Raw genomic sequence first — 18269 nt, forward strand, 5'->3', positions numbered from 1 at the left:
TTGTATTGAAGATTAGAAGCGAGTACATGATTGATCAACCAACAGCTGTGGTTTTTACGCGCTGTTATACTTTATTTCTCGATGTTGCGGTTATAATTACAGTGAGTTTCTTAGTGTTTATGGTGATAATATTCGATGGAATTACTTTCTAGTTCAAAATACCCTTTTCTACCTGTTTAATATAAATGTTAGTGCCCTGAGAGTTAAATGCTTTTGAAATTGTTGTAGATTCGTTTTTCAATAAAACTCGTACGTGCAAAACTTTTTGTCCTTTAGATTTCTTCTTCCACGTATCGGTAACCATGATTAAGGATAAGTGGTGGCAGCTCGTCAAGAAACAACTTGTATTCATCTTGGTATGTAAAGTCATGCTCACGTTTTCTAAAATATAACGCAACTTCATTTTTAATATATCTCTTTGTGAAGAGATATAGTAACTCTTGTTATTATAAAATTCACGGGTTTCAATTTGCTTATTTAAAACAAAGTCACCCACAAAATTATCATAAGAAAAATCACTTTTTGTAGCAGCCAAATAAAAGTCAGTAGGCTTATAATCATAGTATCTTGTATCTTCAGAGTGAAGTCATAAAAACCAGACTCTCTTATTATTGCAGCAATTGAAGCAGAGACCGGGTTCTACCGCCCAATATAATTTAAAACCACAACGATACCAGTCTCTTGAAAACTAAACCGAAATAACGTTTAGGGTTTCTTGCAATCATGTCAGGGTAAGTGTTTTTCCATTTATTGCATTTATTATAATACAATTGGAGCATGAGAAACCCCTAGTATGAGAGACATGGGTCTCTTCAAGACAGGAATTACGGTCTTTAATTTACACGGCATATCCCCTTTGCAATTTACATGGATTGTATAATCTACGCTTTTCATTATAGTACTCAATAATAGTACAATTCTCACAGGATGCTCAGCTGCTAAGTATGTACAAACATAATGGACATGTGTATAACATTTTTCGATGTTGAATGTCTCACTTCCAACAAGAAACTGACCGGGGAGATTGAATATCTTCTAGGAGGAGTAATTGAGGGACGTTACAAAACTGATTCGACTTTTTTTTGTTGCCTTGCAAAATGACCGTTTAGGTAGCGGTCGAAACCAAAACCCCAATATAATTTTTTTTTGTTTCAATTAATATATCAATAGATTGAGTAAATGCATCTGAATCAAGACTTGAAAGTTTCATACAACAGTCCAAAGACAATGGATCATTTCTCATTATATCGTTAAGTATTCTTTGAGAAAATATTTCTTTTGAAAATATAACTCTAGAAAATCATCATCTAGAATCAATCAAGTTTCTAAAGTCACTAAATTCCATATGATTTTCTACTTCTCAAATCCTGACAATATCCTGACAAAATCCTGACATTTTAATCCTGACAATATCACTACCGATTATAGACTAACGATGATTCACTCTTGCTGTTAACAAACTTACTCCTTTCTTATAGATTTATCCAGATGGTTGTCTTCAATATATTTCACTAATGCATTTAATCCGTCTTGTAATCTTTGTATTTGCATTGTGTTCACTTTTGCTGCAAAGCATGACTTTTCTTCCGACCTGAATTTGCTTAATGATATTACATATCGCGCAAGCATCTCGTCCCATTCTAGGGTTAGCCAGTCGCGACTTGACTTGTAATTTATACTGCAGTATCAGGCACTCTAGGTTTCATTTCACCAGCGTTAGGGCTTTAATATCCAATAGAGTAAAAGCATCCATTACTAGAAAATAATATCCTCAATGTCGACATGCTGAACTATTTTTCAATACTGAAACAAATCAAGTAACTCATACAGCATTACATCACCCTCAACTCTAATTACCTAACAGAAACCTGTAGCTCCTAGAAAACATCCTCCTTTGACGTAATAACCAAAAGTAAACAAACCCTATTATGTTGATGTACTATGCCGTTACAGGTGCACTATTGTGTATGACCCAGGTGTGTGTAATAACATCTTCAGGAACTTGTAACTTCAGGTCTAACCCCTATCAGGCTCTTAAAATGCACAGTGGCATCACTACTTTTAATATCTATATTAGTAAACTTCGGTAAGTCTTTGGACTAAGCCAAAATTGAGTACTTGTATTAAATACCCCTTACCACTCAAGAGGGAAATTACTTTTGATAAAATGTATCTAAGGACAGGGCCTTATCCAGATTTTTTTTTTTTGGGGGGGGGGGTGTTTTACCCAAGGGTTTTTCCGAGGAGTACACAAAAAAGATGTAAAATAAAGCATAAATTTTTTTATCATATTTGTTATGTGTTTACGAGTCAAACAAGCATTTCGGAGAGGGGGGTGGTTCAAACCCCCGAAACTCCTGAAATCGGCCTTGCATAAGTATGATAAACACATAATAATTTGAAAACAAATATGGGCCATACATTTGTGCATTAGGAGGAGTGTAAATTACCGTGGATCTACATGCAAAATAGGTTGGCTACAATTATTCTGATATTATGAAGTAAGAACCGTTCTCTGACTTTACACTGTTCAAATACTTTACCCCGACACCCCTAATGTGCAAATATACAGCCCAAATTATATATATTTCCCATCTATTCTGTCACTCCTCTTTGTCTTTTCTCGCGCTAAGCTGAAAGAAACTTGCAAAGGAAACCGGTTTACAGTGAGTCAGCGAACAACTTGAGGGGTCAGGGGTATATCATACAAGTACCCAAAATATTGTGAATATTTTTAGATTCTATTTGTTTTTATAAGAGATTATTTGTTAGATTGGCATTTTTTAACAAACTAAAACAGCATTTTCCATGAGCATTGAATCTCAGTATAAACCCTATTTTTTTCTATTTTTCTAAATGAATGGAACACACCAGATATGTTCAGAGAGAAAACTTGTGAAAATCAACAAATTTCAAGGCAGAAATTTATGTAAACCGATGACGGTGTGCTTTGAGCGCAAGATTAACCTTTTTGGTACAGGGTATATTATTTGTGCCGGCTCAGTTTGCGACTAGTCGTAGGCCCGGGTAGTCAAAATGATGGAAAAGCAAAAGCTTGAAAACGAGGATAGTGATTCTATTTCAACTATCAGTGCCAAAGACTTTTCACCGTTGACGAGAGCACCATCTTACATTTCAGAGGCACCCCCGGTATGTACTTTTTTCACTGAAAAAGTTAGAAAGCTGATACTTTTTTAGTAAGTGTGATTTTTCGGGAGGAAGTGCTTCAGAAACATTAAAAAAAAGGCAAATTGTGGGTGATTGGCTTTTTGCTATGATGGAAAATAGTTGAATCCTGAAATTGAATCAAGAATTGAAAATAGTTGAAATCAAATAGTTGAATAATGAATGAAACTTCTCGGAATTAATACTAAGCTAAGATTATTCTCCGGGGATAAATTCTAAAGTATCTACCTCCAAAGGCACTAACCTTTGATGAACTTGGACAAACTTTTACTATAAAAGCGAAACTATAAGAAATTGAATGACAGACCACAGGGAAAAATTATTGTCAAGCATATAAAATACTTATAATTCAAAAAGTCTTACAGAAATTATAAATGATTTGGAAAAAAGTTATTGTTTAAGTACTGCAAAAAAAGCAGTAGCATTATTAAGAAAAACGAACTTTAGATTAAGAGGAAACCCAAGATCCGTACCATTATGCATTTAGCGCACATTTCTTACGAAGTACCGAGCCATTTGAGTGACCTGTAGGTCAGATCAACCGAGATTGCAAGATCTGTTCTCAGAATTCTCCGCTCAGAATTCTCTGCAACAACCGACCAACCGAAAATCAAATAAAACATGGCTCAAGCTGTCCACTTTCAACGATACGGTTTGCAAGGCTCACAAGTTAAAACTTTTTAGTTTACTAATAACTTTCAGTAAATTGCATATTAAAAGTTCTAAAGCTTTTTTTCAATTTTTGGCTGAAGCTTTTTCTTCAAATTTTTGCCGGAAAATAAAAAGAATTTGTAATTTCTCAGTGCTTTTACCTGATAATGATTTGCAGATATTTAGTCACACCTAAATTGCTTAGTCTTTCAGACCAAAATGAGGTCATATCGATCTCTATAAAACTAGCATGAAATTTTGTGTTAGTGAAACTCCTACTGTTATTCCTATTTTTCCGAAAAATTAGTAGTCCTCAATTCAGAAATGCAAAGGTTGTATTAATTGCATCACGATTACTTGAGAACAAGCCTTGAATCCAGCGGTTCGTGGTACCAAACTGTAAATAAAGATTGACTCAGACTTATAGTAACTGAAACTCCAAAAAAAAATAGCTTTCGTAACAGTTAATTATACAAAAAGATTTACGTTTATATGATAATTCTGAATATATAAAATTCATTAAGTTTAAAGTTGCTACCAAAATTCTTCTATTTTAAAAAAAGGGAACCCCCCCCCCAATAGGGCTAGTGATCCTGACCAAAAGTACACCATCAAATTCGCGTATCAGAGAACACGATTGCAGAATTACTAGGATTCTATCTGCAAAAATGTGGAATTTTATTTTTTCCCGGGAAGAAGTATCACGGATGCATATTTATTTGTTTTTTTTTTTACCGGGGTGATCGTATCAAACCAATGGCCCTAGTAAATTGGGAGAAGACTTCTTCAAACAAAATCCAAAAGTTCTAGCCCCCTTTCTAAATAGTCAAAACAATTGTGCTACAGTAAAGTGGTGTCTTCTGTCTTTTTGTGGAATTAAACGACAATTTCGAACAAATGATGCCAAACATTCATCTAGTGATAATTCGATAATTAGATAGTGATAATCAATTTAATACTTTCGAAAACTGTTGAATGTCTCACGGTGGCCCGTTTGTCCTTAAAGATGCAACTACTCAATACAAGAAAACGGTTAAAACAGATATTTAATTTAAAGTCTCGTTTAACTACTTCGATTCATTTGAGGCTTAACACATTTGTGCATAATAGTCTATAATTTTCACACGAGCAAATTTCGTATTTTTGGTTTACGGCTATAAAATTGCTGTCGCGGGGTATTAATGCTCCTATCATCCCAGACAATATTATTCTGTATAAAATACTTTAAAATAATTTATAAAATATAAAATACATAAAAAATTACTTTCGCAAACCTACTGCCACATAAGGTAGAGAAATGGGAAGGGGAGTGGAAGGCATCATGGCTGCCAGTGAGGAATTTCTAGGGGTGGGGTGAGGTTGAAGAGCCCACCTTGATGTAAAAATTACGGCTATATGATTTAGTTTCTACATCTCAAACCCCACTCTTAATAGATATTTGGTAGGGTGCATTTTTCAGGAAGAACAGTCAATTTTAAAGCATTGTTTCATAAATATTAAACATAAATGTAAAAAGGCCTGCTTTACATTTAAAGGAACTTTAGGTCAAATAGCTTGTAGTAACAAACTGTAAGTAAAGAGCAACAAAAAAGGTGCGCTATCTTGATGGAATTATCACATTAAATTCAAAACGTATGAGAGGGCTCAAGAGACTATCTACAAAATGTAAGATCCGTCATTTTTCTTGTGAGTTAAATAAAGATGTTTGGTAGGGTGCATTTTTCAGGAAGAACAGTTAATTTTAAAGCATTGTTTCATGAATATTAAACATAAACGTAAAAAGGCCTACTTTACACTTAAAGGAACTTTGGGTCAAATAGCTTGTAATAACAAACTGTAAGTAAAGAGCAACCCTCGCCAATAGAAACCAAAATTCTAAAAAACGAAGTTTTGATTGCAGATCTGCAACAACAAGATATATTATTTATGATGATTCTGAATTTGCAAAATGAGTCAAATTTAAATTTGCTTGTTATTGCTACTACCATATAAAATGTTGGTGTATTTTTTGGTACAGGAATGAGACTCCTCAAAAAAGGTGCGCTATCTTGATGGAAATTATCATATTAAATTCAAAACGTATGAGAGGGCTCAAGTAACTATCTACAAAATGTAAGATCCATCATTTTTCTTGTGAGTTGAATAAATAATTCAGATGATTATAGATTTAATCGCTTCGATCGCCAGCAAACTTTAAGAAGTTCTTGAGTACATTCTTGGGTACATGTTAATTAAACAAAACATAATCAAGAATTACCCTGCGTAAGATATGTTTGCCTAATGGTTAATCCTAATGAAATATACCTATATATGATGAAAATATTATTTGGGCTATACATTTGTTCATTAGTGGGGGGTAAAGCATACCTGGTCTGCGTGCAAAATGTGTTAGCTACAATATTTCTGCATATTATGAAGTAACCATTGTTTTCCAGCTTCATGCTGTCCAAATACCTTACCCCCTCCCCAAATGAGCAAATATACAGAGCAAATTAATTAAGTCCAGTGCATTCAATCGATCGTCACTTGTCTTTGTGGCTATGAAACCGGTTTCCTAATATGTTACAGAGCATAATTCTTGAGTGTTCCGTTTAATTAACAAGTACCAGTTCTTGCAAAGATTTTGAGCATAAATACCCCCCCCCCACAGCCCTCTTAATAATTTTTGCGTATACTGAAATTAGACACCCTTGAACTCAAATACTTCACAATGTCTTCCATTCAAACGTTACATTATTCATATTCTCTGGATATTTATTCATCCAACAATGCCCAACGCATAAGTTCCAATAATACTCAACCTTCTAATTTTAAAAATACCATAGTAATTTTACATGGCGGGATTTTCTGGGGGGAGAATCTCCAGGGGGAATCTTCCACTGGGAAGGGTAATTTTTTTCTGGAGCTATTTTGGTATCGAATACAAGAAAATGCCAAGAGTCAGTTTATTTGAGTTAATTTTGTGGAAAATTAATTATAAAAAGTTAATTATTTGAGTGATATTTTTTTTTTTTGTTCGTATTAAGTACCATCTTTGCTGTTTACTTCTCTAAAAAAGCTTTTCTTTACTGAATTATAATTTAATCAGTAATAATAATCAAATCAGTAAAGATCACAATTTATGGGATAGCAAATCAATATTGGCAGATGCTATAAGAAAATTATTTCACGGATGTTGTGTTAAAAAGAATACAGGAAATTACTTCAGCTATTAATTGACTTTTGTCAATAAGATTTTAGAAACGACCTCTTTACCGGCTAATCAGCCAAATAAATCTCGTTTCATGAATTTTTTATTGTTCTCCTTGGGTTTTTGGTTTCTGCTTAATCAGAGTATTACAATCTTACTGCTCACTTATTTCAGTCAAAACCGTTAAAAAAAAACACAGGAAGTTATTTCAGATATTAATTGACTTTTGTCAATAAGATTTTAAAACGACCTCTTTTACCGGCTAATCAGTCAGATAAATCTCGTTTCATGAATCTGTTATTGTTCTGCTTGGGTTTTTGGTTGCTGCTTTATCAAAGTATTACAATCTTACAGCTCACTTATCTGATTAAAATGTTTCTGCGTAATAGGACCCATTAAATAAAAAAACAACAAGTTTCTTCAACTGAAAGTAAGAAGTAACATTAAACCTTAAAAAGAACAGGAATCATTTCATATATGGTGGGCTAAACCCTCTTCAATACCTCGCTCTTCACGCTAACGTTTCCTCACACTTCAAAAAAGTTTCTTATTCTAATTAAGAAGTCCTTGTGTTTCAGATGTCGTTCTTAAGAATTGGGACAAAAAGTCAAACTTTAGCGTAAAAAGCGGGGCATTGAGGAGGGAGCAGTCCCCCTTATATATAAAATAATATCTCTTCGGTTTAAGTTTTAATTTCGTTCCTTATTTTTCGTTGAAATTTTTTACTTTTAATTTCTGATCGGATTATTTTTAATCCCCTCATGTAGAATCCTCCACAGACTTTTACTTTCCCTCTCCCAATTTTCTGGGATCACTGGTTCAATATAAGTGATTTCAGTGGCTCGATACCATTTTTTACCCCTGAGGAAAACAAACGAACATGGTACTTTTTTTTTTAAATCGGCAACTTTTAATGCCTTATATTGTAATATTTAATGCTGAAATACATTTTGTTCCATCTTCTACCAAATTGCGTTATGTCTTTATTTTTACAAATGCTGATATGGTTGATATATCGGGCTTTAGAAACAAAAATTATTCCTATCTTACCGTTAACTTCAGACAAATACTGTTCTTTGACTGTATAATAAAACAATCGAAAACCAAAACTCAGTTTTAGTTTTCGGTGGATTTCATCACTCCAATGACATTCGGTATTTAACTCATCTACTAGGACTTGGTTGTCTGTTTTGGGAATCTCACTGCAAAACGTTTCTGTGAAACTCTTATGGCTAAAAATTATGTGTCTACTTTATGAGAATTTATTAACCCATACTTCATGCCTTTATGCGATTTTGTTCATTTCCAAATATATATTTGGTTCGAAGTAGTTACTCAATTTTATGTATTCCTAATCATGATAGAATTGTTCAATTCTTTAACGCACGAGATGTTTTTCTGTGTCTCATCAAGATCAAAAAAAGAAAGAAAAAAGGGAAAGTTGTAAAATTGAGTCAACAAGCGTGACTTTGCCTAGATTTTTGAGTTTCTGTTCGTGACGAGTCAAAGTATACCTTTTTGAATCTACTACCTTCTATACCCGGAATTGTGATGAAGGTTAACCGCTTTTTAAGTCACCTAACAAGTCTTTAATACGTCGGAAAACATTCTTATGAATATACATTATTACTCAATTTTGACACTTCCAAATATATATTTCTTCTCAAAAGTAGTCTAAAACTTTCAGGGATGGGCAGTTACTTACAAAGGAGGTGTTTCCACTTTTCACCCCCTGGCGTATATCTCAGACCGCCACGTTTGCCTCGCAGTTCCGCCACGCTTTGCAGGGTCCCCAAAAGCTTGGTACAGTTCCTCCATCTGGTGTGCATGATGTTTTAGAGTGGGCAATCCTTCACCTAGAAGATTGTTTGACTACTATGAATAGTTGTTTTTATCAAAAAAACTGACTCAGTGGCTGTGAATTATTAAAAAAACAACAAATTTTTGAACTGCAAATAAGGAGCGATATAAAAACTTAAAACGAACAGAAATTATTCCGTGCATGAAAGGGGCTGTCCCCTCCTCAATGCCTCACTCTTTGCGCTAAAGTTTTTTCTTGTTTTAAAAAGTGGAGTTGTGGCAAAGAGTCAAGCTTTTGTGTAAAGAGTGAGGCGTTGAGGAGAGGACAGCCCCTTTCATACACAGAGTAATTTCTGCTCGTTTTAAGTTTTATGTCTCTTCTTACTTTCAGTTAAAAAATAAAACTTTTTTTTATATTAATTTCTGAACGTTTTTCAACTAATGCAAGTTCGAGTTTGGCTCACCGTAAATGAAAAATTATAACGAAATTTCATATTAATGTTGGTAGATTTATTCTATATATGAAGGTTTTCCCCCTCCTCATTACCGTGTTCTTTACGTTAAAGCTGTTAGCATTTAAAAAAAGCTTCTTATTGTGATTAAACTGCCTCCGTATTTCAGTACCCTCTCTTGAATAAGACTTTAATCTCTAATTGGTTTCTTGATCACTCCAGAAATGCCCCCTTCCGTGGAAATTATTTCCCGGAAATCAAACACGTGGAAAATAGCCCCGAGTAATTCTCCCAGAATATCTCCACATGCAAAACTTATTAAAGATTTCATACCTGGAAAAAAAAATAAAGTAACACGCATCCGTAATCTGTCTTCTGGCAAAAATAGCAAAATTCCACATTTCTGTATGTAGGAGCCTGAAACTTCTACAGTAGCGTTCTCTGGTGTGCTGAATATGATGGCTTGATCTTCATTCAGATTCCTCGAATTTTAGGGGGTGTCCCCCCTATTTCAAACATCAGACAAATTTGTTCAGGCTCGTAACTTTTGATGGGTAACATTAAATTTGGCGAATCTTATATATTTGGAATCAGCATAATAAACTGATTCTTCTGATGCATCTATTGACATTAAAATTCCTTTTTTTAGATTTTCGGATACTATTGAGCCGAGTCGCTCCTTACTTACAGTTCGTTGCTACGAACTGTTTGATCACCTCATGATAATCAATTTGGAGGTTTAAGTTTGGACTAAGAATCCGAAAAGGTTACTGAAGATTTGAAAATACCTCTTGTTTTGGAAAAAAATTATGTACGTTTATCTACTCACCTGGATACAGATAGGAGGTATCATTGAGGAACAATATGTCCCAAAGGTTTCCCAGGGAAATTTGAAAATTATAAGCAGTGATTTCCATTCTGGAGTTTCAGATCTCTCTCTCTCAACAATTTTTTAGAAACTGAAGCATAAAGGATGGTTGATTGGGGTATAGTGATTTTCTTATTTTAGAAGCATTAGGCATCCCCAGAGGAACTGATGAACAAGATTTGCCAGGAGACCCCCTGGAAAATCTGAAATTATGACTCGAAAATTCATTTTTGGCATTTAAATCCCGTACCCTTCCCTTAATCATGTTTTGAAACTAAAATAAGTTAGGTGGGTCTATGAGGGCAAGCTCCTCCCCCTCTCTTATATTTTGGAATATGCATGCTTTATAGGTTTTAGCAAGTATTCCCATTTCGTCTTGAAACCTCAATTTCAAAAAGTTTAAAGCTCTGTAACATGATCTATAATATTCAGTTTCATTTTCAGTTAGAAACCACCGGAAATTCCAAAAGTGAGAATTTAGCTAATAACATTTTCTCCTATTTAAGCAATCTTTGTGTTTTAAAGATAGTACCTTTGCCAAGACTGGATTATTCCTCTTTTTCTTATTGAAGGTTATTCCCAAATAGCTACGCTCTGGGAATTTTCAAGCATGAGCATTATTTAATGCTTGTCCAATAGATGTTTTGTGAAAGTTTTTTCTTTTCTTTTCTTTTTTTTTAGTGAGTCACGATTGCTAAAAACAGGTATATCTGCTAATCGTTTCTGTGAAATTGGCAGCTAAACTATTCAAGCTAGAAATATGAAAATTGATGAAAAATAATTTTGGAGCTTAGACTATAAGGCTGTCACCCCACTCTAGAGCTTTCGCGTGTCGCCACCCTCATTGTCCAACCAACAAAACTTGGACGAAGGCACACAGCTCGATCCCACTATCTTGAGGATGGCATGCCGAGTGGCCGAGAACAGAGCATTTGAAGAACAGGTTCATCCGACATTGCACTTCAATTTGGAATAATTATTTTTAGAACTTTACCCCTAACCTTCTCTCTTAACTCTTTCAAAAGAAGGATTTAGGCGTTTACCCCTCCTTCACGGATAATAAATTCTTACTGAAAGGAAATTATTCACACAAACTTACTCTCTGCTGTAAATTCACCCAAACAATACCCCCCCCCCTGTAGAAAACTTTCCCGCGGAAAATGTCCCTATGTTTCCCAACAACAAAAACTATCAGTAAGCAATGGACAAATTACAAAACTTAAGAAGGCACTTAAAGTTCTACAATAAGGTTCTCTGATTGTTTTGTAGTTTGGGAGGGAGGGAGAAACCTCAGCGGGTGCATTTTAGTGCCAAAAAAAACCCAGCTCCCACTGAGCCACCAGATAAATACAGAATTAGTTCTAATGGAGAGACGAGGGGAGGGTGGTGGTAGAGCTTGGTGTATAATCCCCAGAGCCGTAACCAGGATTTTTGTTTGGGGGGGGGTACAAAAGAAACTCTGAAAACGCATAAAAATATGAAATTGATATCTACTCCCTTATGATTTCCGGGAATACTTATGGTTAACGCTGTTATTACGAAAGTAAAGAGTAACATTAAACCCTAAAATGAACAGAGTTTAGTCCGTCTAGGAGGGGGACTGCCCCTTCTTAATCCATACCTCCACCTCATGGTCACAAAAACTTTGGAGGGTGGTCATTAGATCAGAAATTGAAAGTTCAAGTCCTTTTTTATAAGTTGAAAGTGATTTAGACCAACCAGCCGCCGGGGCATCTTCTAGAGGTTTTTTTTCGAGGAAAGATTTTCCGCGGTGGGTATTTTCAGCGGGATGGTATTTTCCAGAGGGTTTTCCAGGGAGGGGTATTCTCCAGGGGGAAAAACGCCGGCCACTCAAAAGACGATTCAACTATCATCTAAGACCTCGCTAAAAAACTAGCGGCAAATAAGATATTTAAATTATAACAGGCGCTGTGAATTTAAGATTCAAAAAAGAATTGGAAAAAATAAACTTTAAAAAAGCAGATTTATGAGGCCAAAAATGTTATGTTGTAATAATAAGCATATGAATACCGTAGGTCGAAGTTGTCGACCCTAGCCAGCGCAGCAAGTGTGAGAGTGAAATTCAGACTTTATTTTTGAAGGTCTGAGCCTGTTAATTGTATGACTCAAAGATCTGAGCTATTGGAAGGAGGCGAAAAAAGCCACGAAACCGACTTATTGCTAACTAAAGAGAAAATTTGATTTCCATAAAGGGGGTGCTGGGTTTTCCAGTAAAAACAGTTAGAAATTAAATAATAAAAAACAAGTTGTTTTTTAACTGAAAGTAAGGATCAACATCAAAATTTAAAACGAACAAAAATGTCGACCCTAGCCAAGCGCAGCAAGTGAAGGGCTGAAAGTCAGACTATATTTTTGAAGGTCTTAGACTGTTAATTGTATAACTCAATGGTCCTTCCAATAGCTCTCAATGGAGCTATTGGAAGGAGGCGAAAAAAGCCACGAAACCGACTTATTGCTAACTAAAGATAAAATTTTAATGCTTTATTCGTACAAGACAAAATAAAGAGACAACAAAATTTTATTTTTATAGGTGTACCGTAAGCATAAATCAGCAGCTGCTCAAATTGCCAAAACCATTTCATGGACAGTCGTAGCCGTTGCTTTCATCCTTGGGGGCTCTATTATATTTGCTGCATGGATTCAGGCCAGTGCTTCTTGCACCGCAAAAACAAGCGTGAATGAGAAGGTGAGCCTTAAATTAAGTCTTAAGTTGAGTCTTAAATTAAGAAAAAAAAGTGTCTCCCAAAGAACTTATACTTTAAATGGACGGTACTGATGTTATCTTAGAATCGAAAATTAGAATAGTGGTTTAAAAATAAAGTCTGTAAAAAAGGGAATCTTAAATAGAAAAATTGAGTAGATAAAATTTATTTCAAGAGGAATAACCTTTTTTCAAATTGAAATATTGCCTATATATTAAAGTTTGAGTCTGCAGAATGAAAATATCACTCGAAATTTGATTCCAGTGATGAGATTATGTGAAAACGTCTCCGTAATAATCCAAACAAAAAGAAAAAAGGGACGAAGAAGATTAAAATGCTAGAATCATTTTGTTTTTTAACACAACCCGTATTCTTAAGGAATAGAGAAACGATAAGAGGCCGAGGCGGCTCATTTGGAACCTTCTAAATTTATTCAATTTTCAAGCTATTTGGCAAAAAAAAAAAATTCCGTAAAATAACCGCAAGTGGTGCAATGAGTTTACTACAATTTCGCCACAAACCTACCAAAATATTAGGTGCCATAGTAGTCGGTAGAAAAAAAAACTACCAATTCGTGAAGAATATTTTCTTTACCCTGTACAAATATCTTGATAATTTACCGTCAAGAAATACCCTGATGGAGTAGTTATAGTAGCGGCGGAATATTTTGATGAAGAGAGTGGTAGGTAAGTGTACAAGGTGGATCTATGGGCGCATCTAACTGAATTTGAGGGTTTGCCCATAACTTCTGTTTTCTTTTTCTTGTATAACTGCTCTTTTTTTTTATTTGACCTTCTTTCTGAAATATCATCCCGTTCCAAAAATAAGGTCACATGTACCTAGTATATCAAATACACATTAGCTAATGCAAGGTTTGTAGTCAGGGTTGCCAACTGGATTTTATGTCAATAGGACACATTCTCATGTGCCGGTGCACAGTGACATAAAAGCTCCTAAAAGTGATATTTTAAAAATTTGGGACATAAAATAGGGAAGACACATTTTATAAATTTATGACGTAAAACGGAACCTTCCCCAGCTGGATATACATTTTGGTAAAAAAAAAAATCGCTTTTCACCAAAATAGTTCTTTTTCTCGTTTTTTTTTCGAGCATCCAAATTTTGCCAGAGATGTCGTAACTAAAGAATTTTTTCCACAGTAAGGGATTTACATGTTTATTTGAATTTCATGCTTCCACAATAAGTCATTTTGTATGGACAATTTATGTGTTTTTTTTTTTTTCATTATAGGGACTCTTTGATGTTAACTACCCGATTTAAAAGAGATTTACAAAGTTTCTTTTGTTCAATAAAACGATTGGAAAAAAAAACCTCCAGTTTACGAGATTTCAAGATAGACACATTTTAGCCAAAAATAATACATTTCTGGATGCTCAGGGGACATGTTCACGGACCAGAAAGTTGGCCACCTTGTTTGAAGTCAGTAACCTAATCTAATAGCGTCAAAAATATAATTATGCGCTAGTAGAAGCACAATAACCGAATCACCAGTATTCTTAAGCTTGAGAGTTTACACTGATTGAGGTTAACTGACGCACATCTGAATTGCGTAAACAATGGATTTGTTAGCAACTGAAGGCTACAAATGACTAGGAAGTAATTTTTGCTAACTCATTATTTATGCGGATGTTCCCACCTAAGAATAATTGTAGCAAACCTTGAGATTCAACAGAAATAGGAGATACAAATAAAGGAACATCTTTTCAAAGTTATGCAAGCGCAATTCCGTCTTCGTGCGTTTATAATTAAGATAGGATCTCTATGAAAATCAGCAACATCATCAAATCTGTTTTCCGGCTAAAAAGTGTCCATCTTCCGGCTAAGAAGACGGCTAATTTCAGTACTTGTATATTATTCAGAACACACTCAATAAGTGAAGTCAGGCTAGGTATCTTCTATCACTATGCGCTCCTTCTCGTAAGAGTGCAAAGTCATGTTGTGTCCATTGACGCACTGTTTTGTAGTGGGCAACAACCCCTTATCCTGGAAAAATATAATTGTCTCTTTTTCAGTGTTTGGCAAATTCCAAATCTTCATTTCAGAATCCATGTTCAGACACTATCTTCTATCACTATGCGTAGCAAACTAAATTGAATTTTTTCTTTATGGCTATGAAAACAGATTTTCTCATAAAATGTACCTGCATCGTTGTTTGTTTCACGAAAGAACCTTACTTCACTTATTGAGCGTGTTCTAAATAATACACAAGTACCTAAATCACTAAACAGGCTTTAACCTTCGTGTTATATGCTCTTATATTACGCAAAGTCAGTCTTGTTTTGATACTTTGTCCATTTTCGGCTAAATAGAAGGCATTTTTTTCAATTTCTAAAACATAGCTTATATACTATGCATTTGTTCGATTTATTCCTGCCACACAGCCCTTTCTGATCATTAATTCAAGACCTTTGTATTAACCACTGGAATCTTGTACAAAACTTTTTTTTAAATAGTCTTTAAACAAGCAAGTTCCTGCAATGCCGAGTACAGTTAGTTTCAAATAATTCTTTAACAGGAGATATTTCCTTTTTGCGTTTGTGGTACAATAATGTTTTTTTTTTAAATTCCATGCCTTTATATTAAAACGGACACAAGTAGGTTGTGCAGTATTTTAATGGTCAACTGAAATAAATAGTATTAGAGGAAAAGGGTTATGGGACACCCCCTACCCTTTTCACATACTGTTATTGAGGATTTACCACCGACACCATCCTCCACAAAAATTAAAATACCACGGAAGTGCATAAATATGATATTTTATCTAATGTCTGTCATAAATATCATTTTGGTAATGAGTCTATTAGGAATATAATGTTGTAGGTAAAAAGGTCGCTTGTACTTTTCTGACAATAGGCTATAACTTCGAAGTTGAGCTCCGTGAGCATCGGGAACTAGCAGAGACATGTCTTTGTTACGTATTTTGTGGCGGGAATAAGTCGTCTCACCTTGTCCAGCACCTAGAGCAATTGTAAGAGTGCCAAAAGACCCTTTACTCAGTCTACAACACATTAGGTAGTAAATGTTTGACAAAGTGACTCCCTCAGTAATCATCTCTATGCAAGTCCCCTCATGCCGCAATGTTTTTTTCAACATTATCTGTGTTTTCTATTTTGACCAGACATCATAATAGCAACTGCCTTTTGCTTTCAATCTGCACAATAGTGGGCAGTTCATGAGTCAAGATTTATTTTTCTTTCTTTTTATGTTACCAGAATCTTATTTATGTAAACTTCTCACTTGTCCATGGGATAACTTCGATCAAAATTGCCTGATGAACAGGGCTCCACTAGAGGCATTTTTAGCTGAAGATCTCCATAATCTACCTTCTTTAGTTTTAAGGGTCCAGTATATTGCAAGATTAAAATAAAATTCAGCAAACTAGTGGGTCATACGAAGATCTACTAAAAAGACTTGATGATTCATATTATGCTAAGTTTTTTTTTGCATTTTTAGGTCGCAGCAGAGCCTATTGCTGAACCACAAAGCTTGGTCCAGAACTCCATATCCGAAGATCCTAATGAAAGCTCTGAAGAAAAAATAGTTGAAACCGTTATTCTAGAGGAAGATCCACTTAATATTCTAAATCAAATCCCCGAGAAGAACCTCAGAATCAATAGAATGCCTCTAGAATTTTTGTTTGACGATCTTTTCGCAGACGTAAGTCTAAATGTTAATTTTAAAGTATGAAGATTTTATAAGCACTTTGAAATAGCAGGAGAAATGACTACTACGGTTTAGCTTTACAGGTGTTGGGGTAAAAAACCCTAGTCACTGTGACTATAAGAGCTACCAATGTAGGATGGGAGGCATGCAGCCTATGATTGCTATGAGTATTTTAAACATCTAAATAAAAAGGCTTCAGGGACAGATTGATTGAACTGAGAGACTTGCCAAGAGCATAACCAGCTTTGATACATAATAACAGCGGTGGATCTAGGGGATGAAAGGGGGCAGGGTCACGCCGAGCCTCCTCCAAATTTCTTTTGGCGCCCTCATACCTTGTTTTTTCACTCTCAGAATGAATTTGTCAATTTGGTCAATTGTTTGGCCCTTTGTCACATTGCCCCCCCCCCACCAAGATTTTGCTCGTTGGTGCCCTTGTCACACAGAGCCTTCCCCAAGATTTTGCTCTAGACCCACTCCTGTCTAATAGGCGAGGGTGGTTTGAAAACAGTGCAGTAAAGTTATCTTAAAGTGCAATGAGCTTCAATTATGAGGGCTTTCAATTTAAATGAGTGCAATTTTAAAGTATGGGAGATTTCGAAAACGCCTTAAAATAATTGGAAAAATCCCTATTACAGTATGAGCTACACAGCTCTACATGTGATCGGCTAAGAAACCATAGCCAGTGTGACTTTTAATGTCATCAATGTAGGATGGGAGCGACGCAGTCTCACCGTAAGTATGTTGAGCATTTAAATAGAAAAGGGTTCAATGGCACATTTACTTGAATAGAGAGACCTGCCAAGAATATATCCAACTTTGTTAACTATTAGGCAAGGGTTGATCGAAAATAATGCATTGAAGTAATATCGAGTACAATGAAAGGTGACAATGAAATCTGACTGTTTGAACTGGGTAACTATATACATCTATCATCTACAATATTAGATAACAACCTACAATAACTACTGCAAGTGAAATTAAATAGTGAATGAAATGAAGGTGAATGAATAATAATGACCTGTGTAGAAACTTATACAGATTTTTAATAAGCTCTTTTACTGGACAATGAAAATGAGATCTGAATGTCTGCATTGGTTCATCATCTACATCTACCATCTATAGTGGCAATTAACAACCTACAATAGCAATAACCTCCATCTCCTACAATAGCAACTATCTACACCTTAAAAAAAAACTCAGAAAAATCGGGAATTCAATTTCTTATAGAAAAGATCTACATATGTGGTTGTGCAGTCTTCGGTATCTGATTTTTTGGTGAAGAATAGTCAAAAATAAGCTAAAACCACATGGTAACAAACAACGAAATGCATCATTAAATATGTCTAATCAGTTCTGCTTACTTATTACAAAAAAAAAAAAAAATTAGGATATTGCGGTTCTTAGATATGAATAGACCTACGTCGGCTTTGGGAGAAAAAATGTTTCACTTTGATATCCTCTGTATTTTAATTTGAGTTATTCTGAACCGTATTCATAGTTGTATTATACTAATGAAAACAATTGACGAACAAATGAATACATCACTGACTCGTTTCTTCAAATTTCAAAATAATTGTGTTGACAAGCTATTTCAAAAGAGTTTACCTTAGTTCGTTAACTTTTACAGGAATAAAGGCCACTTTTTTAATTCAGCTTGGAGTTTTTGCTGAGTAAACGTATAGAAGGGTTTGGTATTAAGCATATCAACTGCA

At 34.9% G+C, this 18269-nt stretch overlaps 1 protein-coding gene across 2 annotated transcripts in view; it reads left to right on the forward strand.

Annotated features, from left to right (window-relative positions):
• Positions 1-2942: 2942 nt before the first annotated feature.
• The window catches only part of LOC136034561 (uncharacterized), a 66201-nt gene continuing 50874 nt past the window's right edge, over positions 2943-18269 (forward strand). The window contains exons 1-3 of one of the 2 annotated variants that reach the window (XM_065715803.1): positions 2943-3150; positions 12699-12854; positions 16345-16548. In XM_065715803.1, the coding sequence (XP_065571875.1) occupies positions 3037-3150; positions 12699-12854; positions 16345-16548 (474 nt within the window). In that variant the 5' untranslated portion in view covers positions 2943-3036. The remainder of the gene's footprint in view (positions 3151-12698; positions 12855-16344; positions 16549-18269) is intronic. The other variant, XM_065715804.1, reaches the window with a different exon arrangement.

Source organism: Artemia franciscana, chromosome 13 (genome assembly GCF_032884065.1).
Source record: "Artemia franciscana chromosome 13, ASM3288406v1, whole genome shotgun sequence".
NCBI lineage: Eukaryota > Metazoa > Arthropoda > Branchiopoda > Anostraca > Artemiidae > Artemia > Artemia franciscana.